The sequence below is a fragment of the Haemaphysalis longicornis genome, unplaced genomic scaffold, assembly GCF_048455015.1.
Source record: "Haemaphysalis longicornis isolate Haplotype H1 unplaced genomic scaffold, Haemaphysalis longicornis Haplotype H1 scaffold_6, whole genome shotgun sequence".
Lineage (NCBI taxonomy): Eukaryota > Metazoa > Arthropoda > Arachnida > Ixodida > Ixodidae > Haemaphysalis > Haemaphysalis longicornis.
The window spans coordinates 207,141,522-207,164,435 of NW_027526407.1; the positions used below are offsets into that span (position 1 = coordinate 207,141,522).

A 22,914-nucleotide genomic window follows, 5' to 3' on the forward strand; every position below is an offset into this window, starting at 1 on the left:
TACTCCCGCCGTCTACCCGCGCTTTTTTATATTTCTTCACGTTGACATTCAGAGCACTGGCACGAATCACATTGCATCAGCACCAACCAGCGGCCCTAGCAATGCTTTGTTTTAATTAGACAGTCGGATTCCCCCGGTCTGTGCCAGTTCTGAGTCGGCTCTGTTCTGCCGGCTGAAGCAAGAACCTCCTGGCGTGAAGCCCATGAAAACTAGCACAGCTGTGGCTTTCCACTGGAAGGTCCCGACGCTGGTCCCTGCTCGGCCGCTCCGCTTATAGAGTCTTAGTTACTCCCGCCGTCTACCCACGCTTCTTTATATTTCTTCACGTTGACATTCAGAGCACAGGGCAGAAATCACATTGCGTCAGCACCGACCAGCGGCCCTAGCAATACTTTGTTTTAATTAGACAGTCGGATTCCCCCGGTCTGTGCCAGTTCTGAGTCGGCTCTGTTCTGCCGGCTGAGGCAAGAACCTCCAGGCGGGAAGCCCAGTGAAACAACAACAGCTGTGGCTTTCCACAGGAAGGTCCCGACGCTGGTCCAGGCTAGGTCGTATTGCTTATAGAGTCATAGTTACTCCCGACGTCTACCCACGCTTTTTTATATTTCTTCACGTTGACATTCAGAGCACTGGCACGAATCACATTGCATCAGCACCAACCAGCGGCCCTAGCAATGCTTTGTTTTAATTAGACAGTCGGATTCCCCCGGTCTGTGCCAGTTCTGAGTCGGCTCTGTTCTGCCGGCTGAAGCAAGAACCTCCTGGCGTGAAGCCCATGGAAACTAGCACAGCTGTGGCTTTCCACAGGAAGGTCCCGACGCTGGTCCCTGCTCGGCCGCTCCGCTTATAGAGTCTTAGTTACTCCCGCCGTCTACCCACACTTCTTTATATTTCTTCACGTTGACATTCAGAGCACAGGGCAGAAATCACAATGCGTCAGCACTGACCAGCGGCGCTCGCAATGCTTTGTTTTAATTAAACAGTCGGATTCCCCCGGTCTGTGCCAGTTCTTAGTCAGCTCTTTTCTGCCGGCTGAAGCAAGAACCTCCTGGCGCGAAGCCCTTGGAAACAAGCACAGCTGTGGCTTTCCACAGGAAGGTCCCGACGCTGGTCCGGGCTCGGTCGCACCGCGTATAGAGTCATAGTTACTCTCGCCGTCTACCAGAGCTTTTTTATATTTCTTCACGTTGACATTCAGAGCACTGGGCACAAATCACATTGCGTCAGCACCGACCAGTGGCCCTAGCAATGCTTTGTTTTGAGTAGACAGTCGGATTCCCCCGGTATGTGCCAGTTCTGAGTCGGCTCTGTTCTGCCGGCTGAGGCAAGAACCTCCAGGCGGGAATCCAATGGAAACAACAGCGGTGGCTTTCCACAGGAAGGTACCGACTCCTGTCCGGGTTCGGCCGCACCGCTTATACAGCTATAGTTACTCCCGCCGTTTACCCGCGCTTTTTTATATTTCTTCACGTTGAAATTTAGAGCACAGGGCAGAAATCACATTGCGTCAGCACCGACCAGCGGCCCTAGCAATGCTTTGTTTTAAGTAGACAGTCGGATTCCCCCGGTCTGTGCCAGTTCTGAGTCGGCTCTGTTCTGCCGGCTGAGGCAAGAACCTCCAGGCGGGATTCCCATGGAAACAACAGCGGTGGCTTTCCACAGGAAGGTACCGACTCTAGTCCTTTTTCGGCTGCACCGCTTATACAGCCATAGTTATTCCCGCCGTTTACCCGCGCTTTTTTATATTTCTTGACATTGACATTCAGAGCACTGGGCACAAATCACATTGCGTCAGCACCGACCAGCGGCCCTAGGAATGCTTTGTTTTAAGTAGACAGTCGGATTCCCCCGGTCTGTGCCAGTTCTGAGTCGGCTCTGTTCTGCCGGCTGAGGCAAGAACCTCCAGGCGGGAATCCCATGGAAACAACAGCGGTGGCTTTCCACAGGGGGGTACCGACTCCTGTCCGGGTTCGGCCGCACCGCTTATACAGCTATAGTTACTCCCGCCGTTTACCCGCGCTTTTTTATATTTCTTCACGTCGGAATTTAGAGCACTGGGCACAAATCACATTGCGTCAGCACCGACCAGCGGCCCTAGCAATGCTTTGTTTTGAGTAGACAGTCGGATTCCCCCGGTCTGTGCCAGTTCTGAGTCGGCTCTGTTCTGCCGGCTGAGGCAAGAACCTCCAGGCGCGAAGCCCATGGAAACTAGCACAGCTGTGGCTTCCCACAGGAAGGTCCCAACGCTAATCCCTGCTCGGCCGCTCAGCTTATAGAGTCATAGTTACTCTCGCCGTCTACCCGACTTTTTTTTTATATTTCTTCACGTTGACATTTAGAGCACTGGGCACAAATCACATTGCGTCAGCACCGACCAGCGGCCCTAGCAATGCTTTGTTTTAATTAGACAGTCGGATTCCCCCGGTCTGTGCCAGTTCTGAGTCGGCTCTGTTCTGCCGGCGGAGGCAAGAACCTCCATGCGGGAAGCCCATGGAAACAACAACAGCTGTGGCTTTCCACAGGAAGGTCCCGACGCTGGTCCGGGCTAGGTCGAACCACTTATAGAGTCATAGTTACTCCCACCGTCTACCCACGCTTTTTTATATTTCTTCACGTTGACATTCAGAGCACTGGGCGCGAATTACATTGCGTCAGCACCAACCAGCTGCCCTAGCAATGCTTTGTTTTAATTAGACAGTCGGATTTCCCCGGTCTGTGCCAGTTCTGAGTCGCCTCTGTTCTGCCGGCTGAAGCAAAAACCTCCTGGCGCGAAGCCCTTGGAAACAAGCACAGCTGTGGCTTTCCACAGGAAGGTCCCGACGCTGGTCCGGGCTTGGTCGCACAGCGTATAGAGTCATAGTTACTCTCGCCGTCTACCCGAGCTTTTTTATATTTCTTCACGTTGACATTCATAGCACTGGGCACAAATCACATTGCGTCAGCACCGACCAGCGGCCCTAGAAATGCTTTGTTTTGAGTAGACAGTCGGATTCCCCCGGTATGTGCCAGTTCTGAGTCGGCTCTGTTCTGCCGGCTGAGGCAAGAACCTCCAGGCGGGAATCCCATGGAAACAACAGCGGTGGCTTTCCACAGGAAGGTCCCGACGCTGGTCCGGGCTCGGTCGCACCGATTATACGTTGACATTCAGAGCACTGGGCACAAATCACATTGCGTCAGCACCGACCAGCGGCCCTAGGAATGCTTTGTTTTAAGCAGACAGTCGGATTCCCCCGGTCTGTGCCAGTTCTGAGTCGGCTCTGTTCTGCTGGCTGAGGCAAGAACCTCCAGGCGGGAATCCCATGGAAACAACAGCGGTGGCTTTCCACAGGAAGGTACCGACTCCTGTCCGGGTTCGGCCGCACCGCTTATACAGCTATAGTTACTCCCGCCGTTTACCCGCGCTTTTTTATATTTCTTCACGTCGAAATTTAGAGCACAGGGCAGAAATCACATTGCGTCAGCACCGACCAGCGGCCCTAGCAATGCTTTGTTTTAAGTAGACAGTCGGATTCCCCCGGTCTGTGCCAGTTCTGAGTCGGCTCTGAACTGCCGGCTGAGGCAAGAACCTCCAGGCGCGAAGCCCATGGAAACTAGCACAGCTGTGGCTTTCCACAGGAAGGTCCCGACGCTGGCCTCTGCTCGGCCGCTCCGCTTATAGAGTCATAGTTACTCTCGCTGTCTACCCGACATTTTGTTTATATTTCTTCGCGTTGACATTTAGAGCACTGGGCACAAATCACATTGCATCAGCACCGAACAGCGGCCCTAGCAATGCTTTGTTTTAATTAGACAGTCGGATTCCCCCAGTCTGTGCCAGTTCTGAGTCGGCTCTGTTCTGCCGGCTGAGGCAAGAACCTCCAGGCGGGAAGCCCATGGAAACAACAACAGCGGTGGCTTTCCACAGGAAGGTCCCGACTCTGGTCCGGGCTCGGACGCACCGCTTATAGAGTCATAGTTACTCTCGCCGTCTACCCGACCTTTTTTTTATATTTCTTCACGTTGACATTTAGAGCACTGGGCACAAATCACATTGCCTCAGCACCGACCAGCGGCCCTAGCAATGCTTTGTTTTAATTAGACAGTTGGATTCCCCCGGTCTGTGCCAGTTCTGAGTCGGCTCTTTTCTGCCAGCTGAAGCAAGAACCTCCTGGCGCGAAGCCCTTGGAAACAAGCACAGCTGTGGCTTTCCACAGGAAGGTCCCGACGCAGGTTCGGGCGCGGTCGCACAGCATATAGAGTCATAGTTACTCTCGCCGTCTACCCGAGATTTTTTATATTTCTTCACGTTGACATTCAGAGCACTGGGCACAAATCACATTGCGTCAGCACCGACGAGCGGCCCTAGCAATGCTTTGTTTTAAGTAGACAGTCGGATTCCCCCGGTCTGTGCCAATTCTGAGTCGGCTCTGTTGTGCCGGCTGAGGCAAGAACCTCCAGGCGGGATTCCCATGGAAACAACAGCGGTGGCTTTCCACAGGAAGGTACCGACTCTGGTCCGGGTTAGGCCGCACCGCTTATACAGCCATAGTTACTCCCGCCGTTTACCCGCGCTTTTCTATATTTCTTCACGTTGAAATTTAGAGCACAGGGCAGAAATCACATTGCGTCAGCACCGACCAGCGGCCCTAGCAATGCTTTGTTTTAAGTAGACAGTCGGATTCCCCCGGTCTGTGCCAGTTCTGAGTCGGCTCTGTTCTGCCGGCTGAGGCAAGAACCTCCAGGCGCGAAGCCCATGGAAACTAGCACAGCTGTGGCTTTCCACAGGAAGGTCCCGACGCTAATCCCTGCTCGGCCGCTCCGCTTATAGAGTCATAGTTACTCTCGCCGTCTACCCGACTTTTTTTTATATTTCTTCACGTTGACATTTAGAGCACTGGGCACAAATCACATTGCGTCAGCACCGACCAGCGGCCCTAGTAATGCTTTGTTTTAATTAGACAGTCGGATTCCCCCGGTCTGTGCCAGTTCTGAGTCGGCTCTGTTCTGCCGGCTGAGGCAAGAACCTCCAGGCGGGAAGCCCATGGAAACAACAACAGCTGTGGCTTTCCACAGGAAGGTCCCGACTCTGGTCCGGGCTCGGTCGCACCGCTTATAGAGTCATAGTTACTCTCGCCGTCTACCCGACCTTTTTTTTATATTTCTTCACGTTGACATTTAGAGCACAGGGCAGAAATCACATTGCGTCAGCACCGACCAGCGGCCCTAGCAATGCTTTGTTTTAATTAGACAGTCAGATCCCCCGGTCTGTGCCAGTTCTGAGTCGGCTCTGTTCTGCCGGCTGAAGCAAGAACCTCCAGCCGCGAAGCCCATGGAAACTAGCACAGCTGTGGCTTTCCACAGGAAGGTCCCGACGCTGGTCCCTGCACGGCCGCTCCGCTTATAGAGTCTTAGTTACTCCCGCCGTCTACCCGCGCTTTTTTATATTTCTTCACGTTGACATTCAGAGCACTGGGCACAAATCACATTGTGTCAGCACCGACCAGCGGCCCTAGCAATGCTTTGTTTTAATTAGACAGTCAGATTCCCCCGGCCTGTGCCAGTTCTGAGTCGCCTCTGTTCTGCCGGCTGGAGCAAGAACCTCCATGCGCGAAGCCCATGGAAACAACAACAGCGGTGGCTTTCCACAGGAAGGTCCCGACGCTGGTCCGGGCACGGTCGCTCGGCTTACAGAGTTATAGTTACTCCCGCCGTCTACCCGCGCTTTTTTATATTTCGTTACGTTGACATTCAGAGCACTGGGCACAAATCACATTGCGTCAGCACCGACCAGTGGCCCTAACAATGCTTTGTTTTAATTAGACAGTCGGATCCCCCGGTCTGTGCCAGTTCTGAGTCGCCTCGGTTCTGTTGGCTGAAGCAAGAACCTCCATGTGCGAAGCCCATGGAAACAACAACAGCGGTGGCTTTCCACAGGAAGGTCCCGACCTTGGTCCGGGCTTGGCCGCACCGCTTATAGAGCCATAGTTACTCCCGCCGTTTACGCGCGCTTTTTTATTTTTCTTCACGTTGACATTTAGAGCACAGGGCAGAAATCACATTGCGTCAGCCCCGACCGGCGGCCAGAAGCAATGCTTTGTTTTAATTAGACAGTCAGATTCCCCCGGTCTGTGCCAGTTCTGAATCCGCTCTGTTCTGCCGGCTGTAGCAAGAACCTCCAGGCTCGAAGCCCATGGAAATAAGTACAGCTGTGGCTTTCCACAGGAAGGTTCCGACGCTGGTCCGGGCTCAGCTGCACCGCTTATAGAGCTATAGTTACTCCCGCCGTTTACCCGCACTTTTCCGTATATTTCTTTACGTTGACATTTAGAGCACAGGGCAGAAATCACATTGCGTCAGCACCGACCAGCGGCCCTAGCAATGATTTGTTTTAATTAGACAGTTATATTCCCCCGGTCTGTGCCAGTTCTGAGTCGGCTCTGTTCTGCCGGCTGTAGCAAGAACCTCCAGGGGCGAAGCCCATGGAAATAGGTACAGCTATGGCTGTCCACAGGAAGGTTCCGACGCTGGTGTGGGCTCGGCTGCACCAACACCACCTAGACTTTCAAGGCCTGCGGAGTGCCGCCGTGACGTCACACGGCTGGGGCGGCGGCGCGCCGCCCGCAGAGCAGGGAAGCGGAGGCACTGAACAGGTTTAGTGCCGTGTCACTGCGAAAATTGTGGGGTCGTAGCATTCTGTTTCTGTTCCTGTGCTTGGACATGACGCCATAGTCAGCCGACCATGTAACGCCAAGCTGTGTTGTTTGAGTACACATATCGGTGGCCACAAAAATCGTTTGCGCTGTTGCTCGCGAATACTTTGTTGTCTAACCATTAACCGCACTAACTATAAATCCATCAGACAATAGGAGACTGCTCATTGATTATATTGTAGTGTATACGTGGGATTTAAATGTGCTGCACTTGCAACTAACTCTAACGTTTTTAAGCTACAATAGCAAACGGGGAGAAGTTAAATAGGTTTGAAGTGAAGTTATAAGCACAAAACATTAACACACGAAGCACACGAGCTCGTTTTGGATAGTTTTTGGGCAGTACAATGCAATACATGCTAAAAGACTCAGGGTAAAGCTAAATTTGAATTTTACCTGTTCTTATTTTAAATAGGTTTTTTTTTGTCACGTACGAACAGCATCATTACGAATATTTTGTTGTAACATGCACACCATATTCAAGGTCACTGCCATGTGCCAAAAAGCGCTGTAAGAGCGTAACGAAAAGCAAGACCGAAAAATAGCATTATTATATGACTAACTGGCTGATCATTCGTGGACGCCATTATAAGGATAATGAAAAATGTTCTATTGTGCACGGAGGTGTCTGCAGCCGATGCCTGTAAAAAGAGCGAGTTGATAAAAAGTTTTCACCTCAATAACGACTTTTAATTTTTTTAATCCATTAGAATTAGGCAGTCTTTCACACACTACGCTGAAAGTCGAAGGGGTCAGGATTATTTATCGTATTTCGCAGGAAACGATGCGACCATGTTGAACTATATCGCTTATCTTAAATTTGAAGGCATGTTGCTCCACATTCAGATAAAAGTATCACCACACAATTTTTTTTATGAACCAGTTCACGTCAATCCTGCGCCATTTACTTTTTGCTACCGCGCGTAAAGTATTTATAGGGGAATTGATACGTCTAGATTAGTGAAACATGTGTTATTAGGGCTGTCTTTGTGACTTCTCGGCAAACAACCTTTTTTTTGCAGCGAAACATCCAAATGATGCCAGTTATCTTTTAAAAGCATGCACATTGAACACTACAAAGGCATTTATGATGACTTTAAACGGATTCATTGCACTAAAAGAACACCAGTCCTGCTGTGAACACAGTGACTCACTTGCTCAGCGTTTTAAGCTTTCTTTCTTTTGTTTTTGCACTAGCGTCCGCGATCTTGTCATTCAGTCGGCAACAGAAGTTCTTAAGCAGAATGTTTGTACTGCACCACAGCACACGCTTCAGTAGGAGCTCACCCTGAAGTTCAGTGTAGGTTGACAGTCTTCTCGGCGTATCGCACGTTTCCATTTTCGTCGCAACTCGCCCTCTTGAGGAAACCGAAACACCGGCACTTTACACTCCGGTGTGTAATTTCCGCGACACCGCGGAACTGATCACTTGCTCGGCATCACAATCTTATGGCGCACCATCCCGGCACGATGACAAATGACAGGCACGAAAAGAAGCTTCGTCAGGATCATGCGCGCAGTACCATGCACGTGGGTGCAGAACACAGCAGTTTCAGTTTACAGGCGCCGTCGAAAATAGTGCGTAGAAGGTATCATTCAACCTCCGTCGAACTTGCTTGCAAATAAAGGCTGTAACTTATAAACATAATTTTACGTTATTTTTGTCGACAATTTACCGAAGAATCTGTCCTCATTCTACCGCAGAATATACATCGATATTTGTTGTCACTGCGCGAACTGACACAAACAAGGGCATGATGTGTGGCACTACTTGTACCTCTTTAACCTGAGGGAAACTTGTTGTGAGGGGTGGCTACGAAAATTCTGGGAAGTTGTGGTTAGTGAACCCTGCCGCCCAGCCACTACAAAGGATAAGGCGGGAAGTTATGCCGAGTGGGCGCGCCTTTTCTTTTCGGCCCATTCTTGTTGGGCTTTTGTGGGCCCCATCAGGAGGCAATTAGCGTGTCTCGCGACAATGGCCGTCTTTCTGCGCCTGCACGTACCTACCTGTGCCGGGACGGGGGACAGTGGAAGGGGTGGCAGGGCCCCCGTAAAAGCTTGCAGGTGACTCCAGCAGAAAAGTATTTGGGCTTTGGAGGGAAGACGACCCTGTGCTTTGCCAAGAAGCCGACTGTTTCAATCAGCCCCCGCCCGCCCCAGCCCGATGACGTAGGCCGCGTCGCGCAAAAAAGAATTCCGGCTTTATAGTCTAGGTGGTGTTGGCCTAGCCCGAAGCACGTGGTAGCTCGGGTGGGAGTAGCGGAGGGCACGGGGAGAGGAGGAGCGCGCTCGGCGTGTGAGGGCGCTCGCATCGCGGAGCTCGGGCGGAGTAGCGTAGAGTGAGTGGAGAGGAGGAGCGCGCTCGGGCGTGTGAGGGCGCTCGCATCGCGGAGCTCGGCGGAGAGAGCTCGCGCGCGGGGCGGGTGTGTTGCGCGGGTCTCTCTCTCCTCTCCGCGTACCCTCTCTCCGCTCGCTGCGCTCGGAAAAATATATCTACCATTCACGAGAGTGGCATTGATCTGGTAATTACGCGAAACTGTGCCGCGCGTATGCTTCTCAAAGACCCTTTGACCGTGCACTTCAGCGACCACAAGGCGGTGATTGTGGCCGTCAGGTACAACGATAACACAAACAGGTGCTGATGAATGAATAGATGGTTACGTTCACACTCTCGTCTCTCGTCCTTAAGTACGCCATTAATAATAATTACTCGCAGCGCACTCATCGGTGCACCCAATGCATTCGCATTTCCGCACAATACCCTTCGGGGAGGTGGGGGGATTTTTTTTACATGCAGAGCATTTCAGTAACTCACGATGTCACCCGCGTTGACGTCCGTAGTCCGCACCGCACCGATCCCTATTATATAAAAAGAAAAATACTATCCGGCGCCCGATTTCGATCCCTCGACCCTGCGGGCGGAATGCAATGTGCATGGTGCTCTACCCACTGCGCCACAAGGCCGACACAGAATAGGACGGTAGGAACGCGTCTTATATCGTTGACTCATTCAAATTACTGCTGACGAGCACTCTCTCGTCAGCAGTTGCCACAAGTGCAACAACATTAACGTAACGCAAACTATTTAACGTCGTGCGCCCCCGGAAATGCTCTGAATTTGATCGTGCCCCTCGCGAGGGGGATGTTTCACTGCGTCTTTTCTCGGTCGCGGGACCCGTGGCGCCATCTGGCGGAGGCGCGCCACAACTCGTAGCCCTTTCTTTGAAAAAGCACTTCGAAAGCGCGCCAAATATGAAATAGAGATTACGCGCTTTCGAGGCAATCCGCCGACGCGGCTGCTTTGTGTACAGACTCGGCGGCGAGCGTTCCGGGATTCTGGTGCCGACCGCACCCCATTTTTCTGGTTCAGCGCCCCTCCTTTCTTCACCAGTACGACCGGCACAGCCCAGGAGCTTTTCAATGGCTGTATAATGTCGGCGCTGAGCATGTCGTTGACTTGGGTCAGGATGGCTTCCCGCTCGTGTGAAGAGACGCGGTACGGTGACTGTCGGGTAGGTCGGGCTCCAGCTTCGGGTATTTTTTCCGGGATCTCTACTCTGCCTCCCGCCGCTGTCGCTGGCAGTTTCTCTTTCACCGGTGGCCAACGCGAGCTCGTGCCGTGGTCGCAAGCACTCCGCGTCGTTGACGGTGTCGATGAACTTGGCGCCGCGTGCATTGTGTCTTCTTCTTTGTCGTCTTTTTTATTTACGTCTTTTCGTCTCGTGCTGGTCCTTGTTTAGTAGGACTTGAATGCTGGCTAGTTGATTCATGATGTACGAAGGAATAAGTTTGCGCAGAAGACGAGGACGAAGAGACGAGAGGACAGGACGGGCGCATCCAACTTTATTTTGCATGAAATAGCAAGACACATGCATACCCCACCCCCCCGGTGTCCCCCTCTTTCCTATCACCAGTTGCACAAGCCGATAAGGCGTAACAAGAATCACAAATCAAATACAACCAACAAAACAAAACAATTCAATAAAAGGACGCAACAAAACAGTACCAGACAACAGATACGACTTAGACTGTGTATGTCTTCAAAAAAAAACCCGTGTCGCACTTAAAATACAAAGATGAACGAGTAAAATTAGAGCCAAAACGGCATAAAACCACTAAGAATAAGATGACATGAAACGCCGGTATAAGAATCGAAGTTAAGAACAACACAGCTCGCGTTTGCGAGACTTATAAGCAGCTAAAACAACTCAAACTTTGATCTCACACAAGCTTTTTAGTATTAACACGTGTCAATCCTAAACCAAGCATGAAAGAATAAGAGTATAAAATCGGAGAAAAAAGGCATAAAAACGCTAAAAATACAATACCAACATGGGTGGGATGGTAGACGGAAGTGGTGACCAACACAGAGTGCGCGTTGCAACATTTAGCAAAGCCTACAAGTGACTAGAAATATCGAAATCTTTTAAACATGACCTCCTTAGAAGGCTAACTCAGTTAATTGGAGGCTTACCGAGGGCGTGCTGACGCAATCTTCCCCAAAGTCTCTAATTCTGTAGGCTTCTATAAATTCTCTTTCTGTTTGATCCTTAGCTCGTGCGAGGAATTCGGTATCTTCAAGTTTGGGAACGCACCCGCAGGTTTTACAATGCTTAGCCAGATGCCCCCCAATTTATATTTTTATATTTTTTTAACAGAAAGATTGCGCTCCCGCGCTCTCCCATTAAAGCAGCGGCCAGTCAGGCCTCTCAAACTTGGACGTTCCCTGTCTTCCCTATAGGCGGCGTAAAAATCGACGCCCCACGTGACCAACCTAAAGCGCTGTTTTCGACCATCAAGCCCACCAGACGGCGCAGGCAAAATGTTACTTTTGGTATAGAATACAAAACATTCATTCCGTGACTCAAAGAGCCCACACAGTTCGCTTACAATGTGTTATTTCAAAATACTATTAACAAGTTCCGCATCAAACATCCGTTGAGCAAAAATGTACGCAACTTTTTACGAACAGCCGACTGGTGCACCACCTCGTTTCTGAATTCGCAACCACAAAGCCGCCAATTCAAATTGAAACCGCTGCAACGGCCGACCGTTTCAATGTGCGCGGAGCACCGGTTTCGTGACTGTTATTGCTGTTATGTGCTTTTGCGTCCATCAGTTGTTGAGAGGACTGGCAAAACACGGGAATTGAGTGCTTGTGGAATGACAAATGTGGGAAATTCCGCATCGGAAGGCAGCTGTCGAGGCCAGAATATTCGATTCTTCCAACAGAAGGTGAGTGTTATGCACTCCGCTAGAAAGACGGTGCAAAGGAAACCGTTGTCGCCGTCAATACTTCATTTGTGCCCTTCGTTCGAAATCTTAGCGCAAGTGAACGAGTTGTTATGGCAAAAAAAAAAAATGTTGTCACGAAAGCGACGTACAATTGCAGCGATCGAAATGAAATGATGTCCTGGCCTCTGTAAACTTGCGGATGTCAATAAACGATTTGTTCTCACTTGCTGCTCACTGTGGTCTGTGCCAGTCGAGGCCATCTGGTCACCTGGCGTAACATCACTTCACTAGCGCGGCGCAAGTAAACACGCGACCAGCGTGCCAGCCAGCAGGAGCAGCCACGGCCGGACTCGACGCCCCTTTCGCGCGCGGGAGGAGGAGAGTCGAGTCCGGCCGTGGAGCAGCGAGCCGGCGGCCGCCGTGCGAGGGCAGCCATGTTATTAAGGAGCTCAAGCGGCCTGTGCAAAAAGCATCCGCCATGTTTACAAAGCCGTGTTTACAGCGCCATCAAGAGGGCGTACTGGGTAGTTCACGACGCCGCCACTACGCTTTTTCTGGCACTACAGGCAAAGCTAGACCTTTGCTTCTCTAAAATCCTCCCTGTTCTGTGGGCCAGTTTGACCCATGTTTACCCTTTTGCAGGTCAAAGGAATTGTGTAGATTATGTTTGAAACGCATTTCGTGTGGCATTTTTCGTGTTTTTTCACACACTCTTTTTTCTTTTAGACAGTAACGGGCAAAGTTTTGCTAATTTACACGGGGCTGAACAAACCATTTTTACATTGTACCGGCTGGCTACTTTTTATATGTTGTGCGACACTCTGTGGATATAAGGCATGACGTGCACATTGTTACTTTTATCTTTTTGCTGTTCTTTTGTGCTAGATGCTCCTTTGGTTTTTTGAAAAAGTGATTCACAGACGCTACTGATAAAAAATGAAGGGTAACCTGCTAACTGAAGGCGTGACACTTGAGCTTCGAAGCTTTCAGACTGTTTGTGCTGGCAAGACTTGGAAACAGCCGCGCGACACCAATCGATAACAATGCCCCTTTTGACCAGCTTTGAATGTGCTCACGAAATGCCGAATACCTTCTTTTGATATCTGTTCATGTTTATGTTGCCAGCAGATGTGACTACTCGAAATGCTGAGCTTTAAATCTTCAAACTGTAGACGGTTATGTTGCGGAATTTCATGGGTAAAATTAAGTCTATGAGAGGCTGTAATAAAATGCTTGACAATGTCGGTTCAAATGGACAGCAGCTCAAACGACAGAGTTCCTGTGGCTGCTGACGAAAACGCAGCTTCCGAAAACACCAAGACGTGCTACGATGGTCTGCCCGGTAACTGTCCTCGGAGGAGCATCCGTCCCTGGCGATGTCCAAAAGGTGCTATCGAAAGGACCCAAGTTCGCCTTCGAGCCTTGTACCACACGAACCCAGCTTCATCCCGAAATTCGTATCTGCCGGAATCGTATCATCGAGATTCTACTGTATACTTCGGAGGTTTACCCTGTGTTTTCATACGAGACTATGGTTGGTGGACTGCAGCATTCTCATTTGATAAGCTAAGCCCTTTTTGAACACTCGTGCAGTAAGCTTCCCCCTCTAGCCTCCACAAATATCTCAATACCAGGAACTGTGTTACTCAGGGCTGGGAAAGCAATCACAAATGTGTGCTCGTCTCACAGACGGCAAGTTCATCCATGGCCAAGGGAACTGCTCGTACCTTTCTTTTGTGCTTTACAAGAAATTATTTCATTTTTAATCCTGTATTACGTAATAGTTTGCTAATTCATTTCTTGCTTCAAACAGAACTCAAATATTGTACGTGTCAGTTGCACATGGATATGCACCTACTCAAGTTCCACTGAAGCAGTCAGCAAAGCATTGTAAGTTAAACTAAGGGTCACATATTTGATATTGTTGGGTTAGTTTGGCGTCATGGACCTTATTACGAACCAAACTTGACCTAGTTGACTTCTTGCTTGTAGTCGATAGACGAACAGGGCCCTAGACAAACGATGGCGAAGAAGGACACTACAGGGTGCCTGCTTATTTCGTGTCTTCCTTTGTCTTCGTCCATTTACAACCCTATTAGGCTATCTACTGCAATGTTACTAAGCTCTAATCATCCAAAAAACTAACAAAATAATGCTCCCCTCTAATGGTGGTGATTACTGAATGCGAAGCTTTCTCATGTTGTCATCCTTGGTTGTCATCCAAGTTTCGACTTTGACATGCAGATGGGTTTGTAGTTGGGCAAGTTGGTACATAACTTTAAACAGCGCGAAGCACGGGACAAAGGGAAGATGAAGACAAAGCGCTTGTTTTGTCTTCATCTTCCCTTTGTCCCGTGCTTTGCGCTGTTTAGTAAAGACATGCAGATGGCTTGAACTTTACCTTGTTGAGCTTTGACTTTGGCAAGCTTGCAGTCTGTACTTTTGATCCTAGCTGCTTCGACTTTCACCCTCCGCCGGCTCGGTTCATTTTGCCAAAAGAAAGCTTCATTTTAAACCACCATCATCATTAGATAGAGGGGTGCATGATTTATCTAATTTTGCACGTCGATGCTCCTCTCCAAATAGAAACTGCTTCAATCGTGTCACAATTGCACAATCAGTAGACGTTGGCTTTAAAACGCAAAGTACCAGGCATAATTCCAACCAAGGGCAGCGTTCTTTTCTTCTCCTTACCCATAATTATCATCCCCTCAGAGATGGTTGGCTTTCCTGAAGTGCATTTTGTGGTGCACACAGATGCCATCAGCAAGGCACAAAAACTAGAATGGACTACACGGCTAGTTGATGCATTGTGCCTAGCACGAGCTCTTTTTTTTCTTGTGCCCTCTTTTTTTTCTTGTGTCACAAGTGATTTGCGTTGTTACTAGAACTTAGAAAGCTTTGCTTTAATAAAGCAGGGGTGAGACCACCCAAATTGGTTTCGGAGAAATGTTTGAAGCAGCAAAATTTTGATTTGGAGCAGAAGAACCTTGATTCGGAGTAGTTCATGCCGTTTATAATGTCACCTTACGAGTTAGAAAACCAAATTTGATAGCTGCCATCCGGAAAAACCCGTTTGAATCAGTTTGGAATACACATAACACTGAATTGTTATGTATACATTTGTACCTTTGCGTCCGGAGAAATATATTTTGGATTAGGAGCAAGTGTGGGTCGTTTCCACCGAACACTATAATCGCACAGATAGAAAAACGTATCCGCGTCTCTAAATAATAGAGGCTGATTTTAATTTAAAATTTGCCTTTACGATTGGCGTTGTCACAAGTCGTCTTCAGAGCCAAAACAAATTTAAGAAAAAAAAATCCTGATATTTCAGATAACGTTTATTTCGAATACAGATGCCACAGAGATTTCACTCAAAACTAACGTATGTGCGCTTGAAAGTAGCAATAAGCTAGTAATCATTCTAACCAAAATATGCACACGTTCTTGTTGATGTTCCAGATCTCGCATTTGGCTACAGTGTGCGAGAAAGCAGGACCTGGCTATTCACCACCTCGTCAAACCTACAGCAGCTACCGGCTGTGTCCTGTCCATTTCACCAGCAGAAACTACGCGGACCTTGGAGAGATATGCACTGGCTGGATACCTAGTTATTAGCATGCGGTCATGAGCCATACACTTTTGTATGCGACTAAAAGCGCAAAAAAATCCAAGTTGTGTTTACTGTACGATTTGTACATTTATGCAATAAACACACACAAAAAAACTGCGCTCTTCATTCTGGTCTGGATTGTGTTCACTAATAAACCAAAACAATGTCGTACTTAGAATAAGAGGTGAAAAAAAGAAGTGGACCCGCAAAACTCTATCAATCAGACTGAAACAATTACCCTTTGGATAATGTGGCGGGTTACGCAAAGGTCGTGCGCTGGCCATCTGAATGCCTTTGAATTGGCGCAGTAAATCCACCCCCCGCTCGGCTTTTCAGTCCTCATCAATATGGCGTCTCCTAATGCAAGTCTGCAACGCGCCGCCATGTTTTTAGTACTGCCACCAAACACCAGGAGTTTGTCCGGCGCTGCGAGCGAATATCGCGTCCCATGCAAGGTATAGGAAGTTTCACTCCCCTGTTTTAAGTGCGACACGGGTTTTTTTTTGAAGACGTACACAGTCTAAGTCGTATCTGTTGTCTGGTACTGTTTTGTTACGTCCTTTTATTGAATTGTTTTGTTTTGTTTGTTGTATTTGATTTGTGATTCTTGTTACGCCTTATCGGGTTGTGCAACTGGTGATAGGAAAGAGGGGGACACCGGGGGGGGGGGGTATGCATGTATCTTGCTATTTCATGCAAAATAAAGTTGGATGCGCCCGTCCTGTCCTCTCGTCTCTTCGTCCTCGTCTTCTGCGCAAACTTATTCCTTCGTACATCATGAATCAACTAGCCAGCAATCAAGTCCTACTAAACAAGGACCAGCACGAGACGAAAAGACGTAAACAAAAACGACGACAAAGAAGAAGACACAATGCACGCGGCGCCAAGTTCATCGACACCGTCAACGGCGCGGAGTGCTTGTGACCACGGCAGGAGCTCGCGCCGGCCACCGGTGTAAGAGAAACTGCCAGCGACAGCGGCGGGAGGCAGATTAGAGATCCCGGAAGAAATAACCGAAGCTGGAGCCCGACCTACCCGACAGTCACCGTACCGCGTCTCTTCACACGAGCGGGAAGCCATCCTGATCCAAGTCAACGACATGCTCAGCGCCGACATTATACAGCCATTGAAAAGCTCCTGGACTGTGCCGGTCGTACTGGTGAAGAAAGCTGGGGCGCTGAACCAGAAAAATGGGGTTCGGTCGGCACCAGAATCCTGGGACGCTCGCCGCCGAGTCTGTACACAAAGCAGCCGCGTCGGCGGTTTGCGTCGAAAGCGCGTCATCACTATTTCATATTTGGCGCGCTTTCGAGGTGCTTTTTCAAAGAAAGGGCTACGAGTTCTGCCGCGCCTCCGCCAGATGGCGCCACGGGTCCCGCTACCGAGAGAAGACGCAGTGAAACATCCCCCTCGCGAGGGGCACGATCAAATGCAGAGCATTTCCGTGGGCGCACGACGTTAAATAGTTTGCGTTACGTTAATGTTGTTGCACTTGTGGCAACTGCTGACGAGAGAGTGCTCGTCAGCAGTAATTTGAATGAGTCAACGATATAAGACGCGTTCGTACCGTCCTATTCTGTGTCGGCGTTGTGGCGCAGTGGGTAGAGCACCATGCACATTGCGTTCCGCCCGCAGGGTCGAGGGATCGAAACCGGGCGCCGGATAGTATTTTTCTTTCTATATAATAGGGATCGGTGCGGTGCGGACCACGGACGTCAACGCGGGTGACATCGTGAGTTACTGAAATGCTCTGCATTTAAGAAAATCCCCCCACCTCCCCGAAGGGTATTGTGCGGAAATGCGAATGCATTGGGTGCACCGATGAGTGCGCTGCGAGTAATTATTATTAATGGCGTACTTAAGGACGAGTGACGAGAGTGTTAACGTAACCATTTATTCATTCATCAGCACCTGTTTGTGTTATCGTTGTACCTGACGGCCACAATCACCGCCTTGTGGTCGCTGAAGTGCCCGGTCAAAGGGTCTTTGAGAAGCATACGCGCGGCACAGTTTCGCGTAATTACCAGATCAATGCAACTCTCGTGATGGTAGATATATTTTTCCGAGCGCAGCGAGCGGAGAGAGGGTACGCGGAGAGGAGAGAGAGACCCGCGCAACACGCCCGTCCCGCGCGCGAGCTCTCTCCGCCGAGCTCCGCGATGCGAGCGCCCTCACACGCCCGAGCGCGCTCCTCCTCTCCACTCACTCTACGCTACTCCGCCCGAGCTCCGCGATGCGAGCGCCCTCACACGCCGAGCGCGCTCCTCCTCTCCCCGTGCCCTCCGCTACTCCCGCCCGAGCTACCACGTGCTTCGGGCTAGGCCAACACCACCTAGACTATAAAGCCGGAATTCTTTTTTGCGCGACACGGCCTACGTCATCGGGCTGGGGCGGGCGGGGGCTGATTGAAAAAGTCGGCTTCTTGGCAAAGCACAGGGTCGTCTTCCCTGCAAAGCCCAAATACTTTTCTGCTGGAGTCACCTGCAAGCTTTTACGGGGGCCCTGCCACCCCTTCCACTGTCCCCCGTCCCGGCACAGGTAGGTACGTGCAGGCGCAGATAGACGGCCATTGTCGCGAGACACGCTAATTGCCTCCTGATGGGGCCCACAAAAGCCCAACGAGAATGGGGCGAAAAGAAAAGGCGCGCCCACTCGGCATAACTTCCCGCCTTATCCTTTGTAGTGGCTGGGCGGCAGGGTTCACTAACCACAACTTCCCAGAATTTTCGTAGCCACCCCTCACAACAAGTTTCCCTCAGGGTAAAGAGGTACAAGTAGTGCCACACATCATGCCCTTGTTTGTGTCAGTTCGCGCAATGACAACAAATATCGATGTATATTCTGCGGTAGAATGAGGACAGATTCTTCGGTAAATTGTCGACAAAAATAACGTAAAATTATGTTTATAAGTTACAGCCTTTATTTGGAAGCAAGTTCGATGGAGGTTGAATGATACCTACTGCGCACTATTTTCGACGGCGCCTGTAAACTGAAACTGCTGTGTTCTCAGTCAGCTTTTTTTCTCACTGCACCCACGTGCATGGTACTGCGCGCATGATCCTGACGAAGCTTCTTTTCGTACCTGTCATTTGTCATCCTGCCGGGATGGTGCGCCCTAAAATTGTGATGCCGAGCAAGTGATCAGTTCCGCGGTGTCGCGGAAATTACACACCAGAGTGTTTCGGTGTTTCGGTTTCCTCAAGAGGACGAGTTGCGACGAAAATGGATACGTGCGATACGCCGAGAAGACTTTCAACCTACACTGAACTTAAGGGTGAGCTCCTACTGAAGCGTGTGCTGTGGTGCAGTACAAACATTCTGCTTAAGAACTTCTGTTGCCGACTGAATGACAAGATCGCGGACGCTAGCGCAAAAACAAAAGAAAGAAAGCTTAAAACGCTGAGCAAGTGAGTCACTGTGTTCACAGCAGGACTGGTGTTCTTTTAGTGCAATGAATTCGTTTAAAGTCATCATAAATGCATTTGTAGTGTTCGATCTGCATGCTTTTAAAAGATAACTGGCATCATTTGGATGTTTCGCTGCAAAAAAAAGGTTGCTTGCCGAGAAGCCACAAAGACAGCCCTAATAACACAAGTTTCAGTAATCTAGACGTATTAATTACCCTATAAATACTTTACGCGCGGTAGCAAAAAGTAAATGCCGCAGGATCGACGTGAACTGGTTCATAAAAAAAATTGTGTGGTGATACTTTTATCTGAATGTGGAGCAACATGCCTTCAACTTTAAGATAAGCGATATAGTTCAACATGGTCGCATCGTTTCCTGCGAAATACGATAAATAATCCTGATTCCTTCGAGCTTCAGCGTAGTGTGTGAAGGACTGCTTAATTCTAATGGATTAAAAAAAATTGAAAGTCGTTATGGAGTTGACAACTTTTTATCAACTCGCTCTTTTTACAGGCCTCGGCTGCAGACTCCTCCGTGCACAATAGAACATTTTTCATTATCCTTATAATGGCGTCCATGAATGATCAGCCAGTTAGTCATATAATAATGCTATTTTTCGGTGTTGCTTTTCATTACGCTCTCACAGCGCTTTTTGGTACATGGCAGTGAACTTGAATATGGTGTGCATGTTACAACAAAATATACGTAATGATGCTGTTCGTACGTGACAAAAAAACCTATTTAAAATAAGAACAGGTAAAATTCAAATATAGCTTTACGCTGAGTCTTTTAGCATGTATTGCATTGTACTGCCCAAAAACTATCCAAAACGAGCTCGTGTGCTTCGTGTGTTAATGTTTTGTGCTTATAACTTCACTTCAAACCTATTTAACTTCTCCCCGTTTGCGATTGTAGCTTAAAAACATTAGAGTTAGTTGCAAGTGCAGCACATTTAAATCCCGCGTATACACTACAATATAATCAATGATAAGTCTCCTATTGTCTGACGGACTTATAGTTAGTGCGGTTAATGGTTAGACAAGAAAGTATTCGCGAGAAACAGCGCAAACGATTTTTGTGGCCACCGATATGTGTACTCAAACAACACAGCTTGGCGTTACATGGTCGGCTGACTATGGCGTCATGTCCAAGCACGGGAACAGAAACAGAATGCTACGACCCCACAATTTTCGCAGTGACACGGCACTAAACCTGTTCAGTGCCTCCGCTTCCCTTCTCTGCAGGCGGCGCGCGGACGCCCCAGCCGTGTGACGTCACGGCGGCACTCCGCAGGCCTTGAAAGTCTAGGTGGTGTTGGCTAGGCGCGCCACAGCTGTTGCTAGGCGCACGCTGGCCAACGCACGACAACCCCCGACTAAGAAATGAATTCGCATTTAAAACGAGGAAGAAGAGAGACTCAGAAGTGTGGAGTGACTGGGATGCGCGACGGTCGGGCGACCGGACCCGTGCCGTGCCCCAAGAGGTCCTCCACTGGCGCTACCTCCAGGACATCTCCGCAAGGAAGCCGTCGCGCCGGACATCGGTAGAGGACCACGACGCCCCATGGGAGCTGCGCCAGCTACTAGGCGACGGGAGCTCGGAGCGCGCTCTACCGCTGGGTCGCGACCCGTCTCCTGGACCGCGCAACACCGCAACACCACGGCGCTGCTTCTCGGACGTGTGGGACAATCCCGTTCCAGCATAGAACACGTATTGTGACTTTTTTTCAATTCCCGACCATTTTTTCAACTCCTGCCCGTTTGCTCTGCGATTTTCGCTAGTTTCTGCCTTGTCTAGCTTTATATTGCTCCGTATTATTCTTAATGTATCTCTGTCCATTGTGTAATTTTGATTTGCGTTGCGCGTTATACAAACATAGTCTCGTTTCCAAAGCTTCTTTCTGGAATGTATTATTGTCCCCCGAGACTGACCATACTGCCCCGCATGCCGCACGCTGCTGTAGTGGAAATCCCTTTGTCCCAAAACCATACTCAAATACTATCTGCAGCATGCGGTTGGATGAGTGTGCCCTCTAGACATTCAATCATTTATATTCATTTGTATGTGTCCAAGGGCGCCGCGTCATCTTAAAGGGACACTGAGGTGAATTGTTTGAACTTCTGTTTTTGTTTGCATTGCACAGACTGCCTCAAATCAACACTTTGCATCATTCATCCTGTCGATAAAGTTTTATTTTTTATGAAGCCAGAAAGGAGAAAAAATTGAGAGAGAGAGAGAGAGAGAATAAACTTTATTTAATGAGAGGAGTCAAGCGGGCGGTTTCCTCAGTTGAGGACGCTGTTGGAGCGTCCAGCCGCCTCAGCCCGGGGGATCAGCCGCAGCTGCTCTTCGAGGCTAGAGCTGGCCAGCACTTCCTCCCACTGCTCAATCGAGGGAAAAATATCGGGGAAAAAGAGAGGCACTCCTACACCATGTGATACAGGGTGCAGGGCGCGTTGCAGAATTGGCACTTTCAGTAGTATATTGCTGGCAAGAATAAGTGGAGTTTGGTCGGGGGGGAACGTGTTGGTTTAGAGGAGACGCTAGTAGCGCTCCTCTGCCTCGCTGAGGGAGGGGTGGCCAGCGGGTAGCATTAGCCTGGTGAGCCTGTAGAATTGGGTCACCTCCTGGTATGAAGTTACGGGGATCGCTGTCTCCAGCCAACTTTCTCGCGGCACTCGGCTGGTTAGACCTCGTGCAGTCTCATGAGCAAAGACATTACCGCAGAGGAAAGCGTGAGCTGGTGTCCAGACAATCGACACCCTTTTCTTAGGAGGGTTCTGGCCGACGATCTTCATGGCGATGCATGAGATGCGGCGTTGGAGGTAGCTCCTACACGCTGAATGTGAATCCTTGATTATCACTTCCGCTGGGGTCTGCGTTATTGCCAGCGCAATAGCTACCTCTTCGGCCTGTAGCGTCGAGACTTTGTTAAGAGTGAGACTCGTGACGTGGCTATCCTTCTTCGTCACAGTCGCTACGATGGCTCCTCGTCTTGCATAATCTGCGGCGCCCGTATAATAAACCATATCGTTTGAGCCGTGGTTTTTCTCCAGGGCTCTAACTCGCGCCTCTCTCCGACCCTCGTGGAACTGCGGGTTCGTGTTTCTGGGCAACGGGACTACTCTGATGTTTCGGCGTAGTTCGCGAGGGATGTCTACTGTGGTTTCAAGAGGGTGATCAGGAATGTTTATGCCCAGTCTTAGCAGAAGGGCCCTGCCTGCATCCGTCCCTGCTAGCCGGTAGCGCTGACTGAGCAGGTGGCCCTCAATTAGCTCGTCCACAGTATTGTGCACCCCAAGCTTCAGGAGACGATCCATGGAAGTGTAGGGGGACAGACCCAGGGCTTTTTTATACGCCTTTCGCCAGAGCGTGTCTAACTTGTTCTTCTCTGCCTTGTTTAGTAGTGCATAGGGCGTCACATAGCAGATTCTCGACACGACGAACGCCTGGACGAAATTGAGGCTGTTCCACTCAACATGAAAGCTGTCGGAAGTGCACAGGAGTGATTCGCCGTAATGGGCTGTTGTGATATTATCGGCTGATTGCTACCATCTGTCATGATCTTCGCCGCCCTGTCTCACTCCTGTCTTGGTGAATGGAACTGAGGTTGGTCCAATGATATTGAAGTTTCCCACGTTCGCAGTGCTCGCGCACCCCCCGTCTGACACAGCGCCAGTGGGAGTTCTAGGCCCGCTTGCTCGAAGCCAAATAAGACAGTCTTTTTCGCAGTCTAATCTTATTGGCAGTATTTTTTTGGGTCTTATGTTCCCTAGGCTATAACACGCTTTCTGGGAACGTATAAGACAGCGACTGAGACTTTAAATAAGAACGCAAATAAAATGTGAATAAGCCTGCTCCGAGCAGTCTTTTTCACAGTCTTATGCTGAAGTGGTCGGTCATTTCATCATAAAGATCGACCTCCATACCGTGAAAAGCAAGTGGAGTAGCCGTGAAGTGGCGAAC

The 22,914-nt window shown here is 49.7% G+C and overlaps 1 protein-coding gene across 1 annotated transcript in view; it reads left to right on the top strand.

Moving 5' to 3' along the window:
* LOC144143450 (uncharacterized) overlaps positions 1-20,653 on the top strand; it is a 71,760-nt gene extending 51,107 nt beyond the window's left edge. The window contains exon 2 of the mRNA XM_077675205.1: positions 20,456-20,653. Within this exon, the coding sequence (XP_077531331.1) occupies positions 20,456-20,653 (198 nt within the window). The remainder of the gene's footprint in view (positions 1-20,455) is intronic.
* Positions 20,654-22,914: the final 2,261 nt, after the last annotated feature.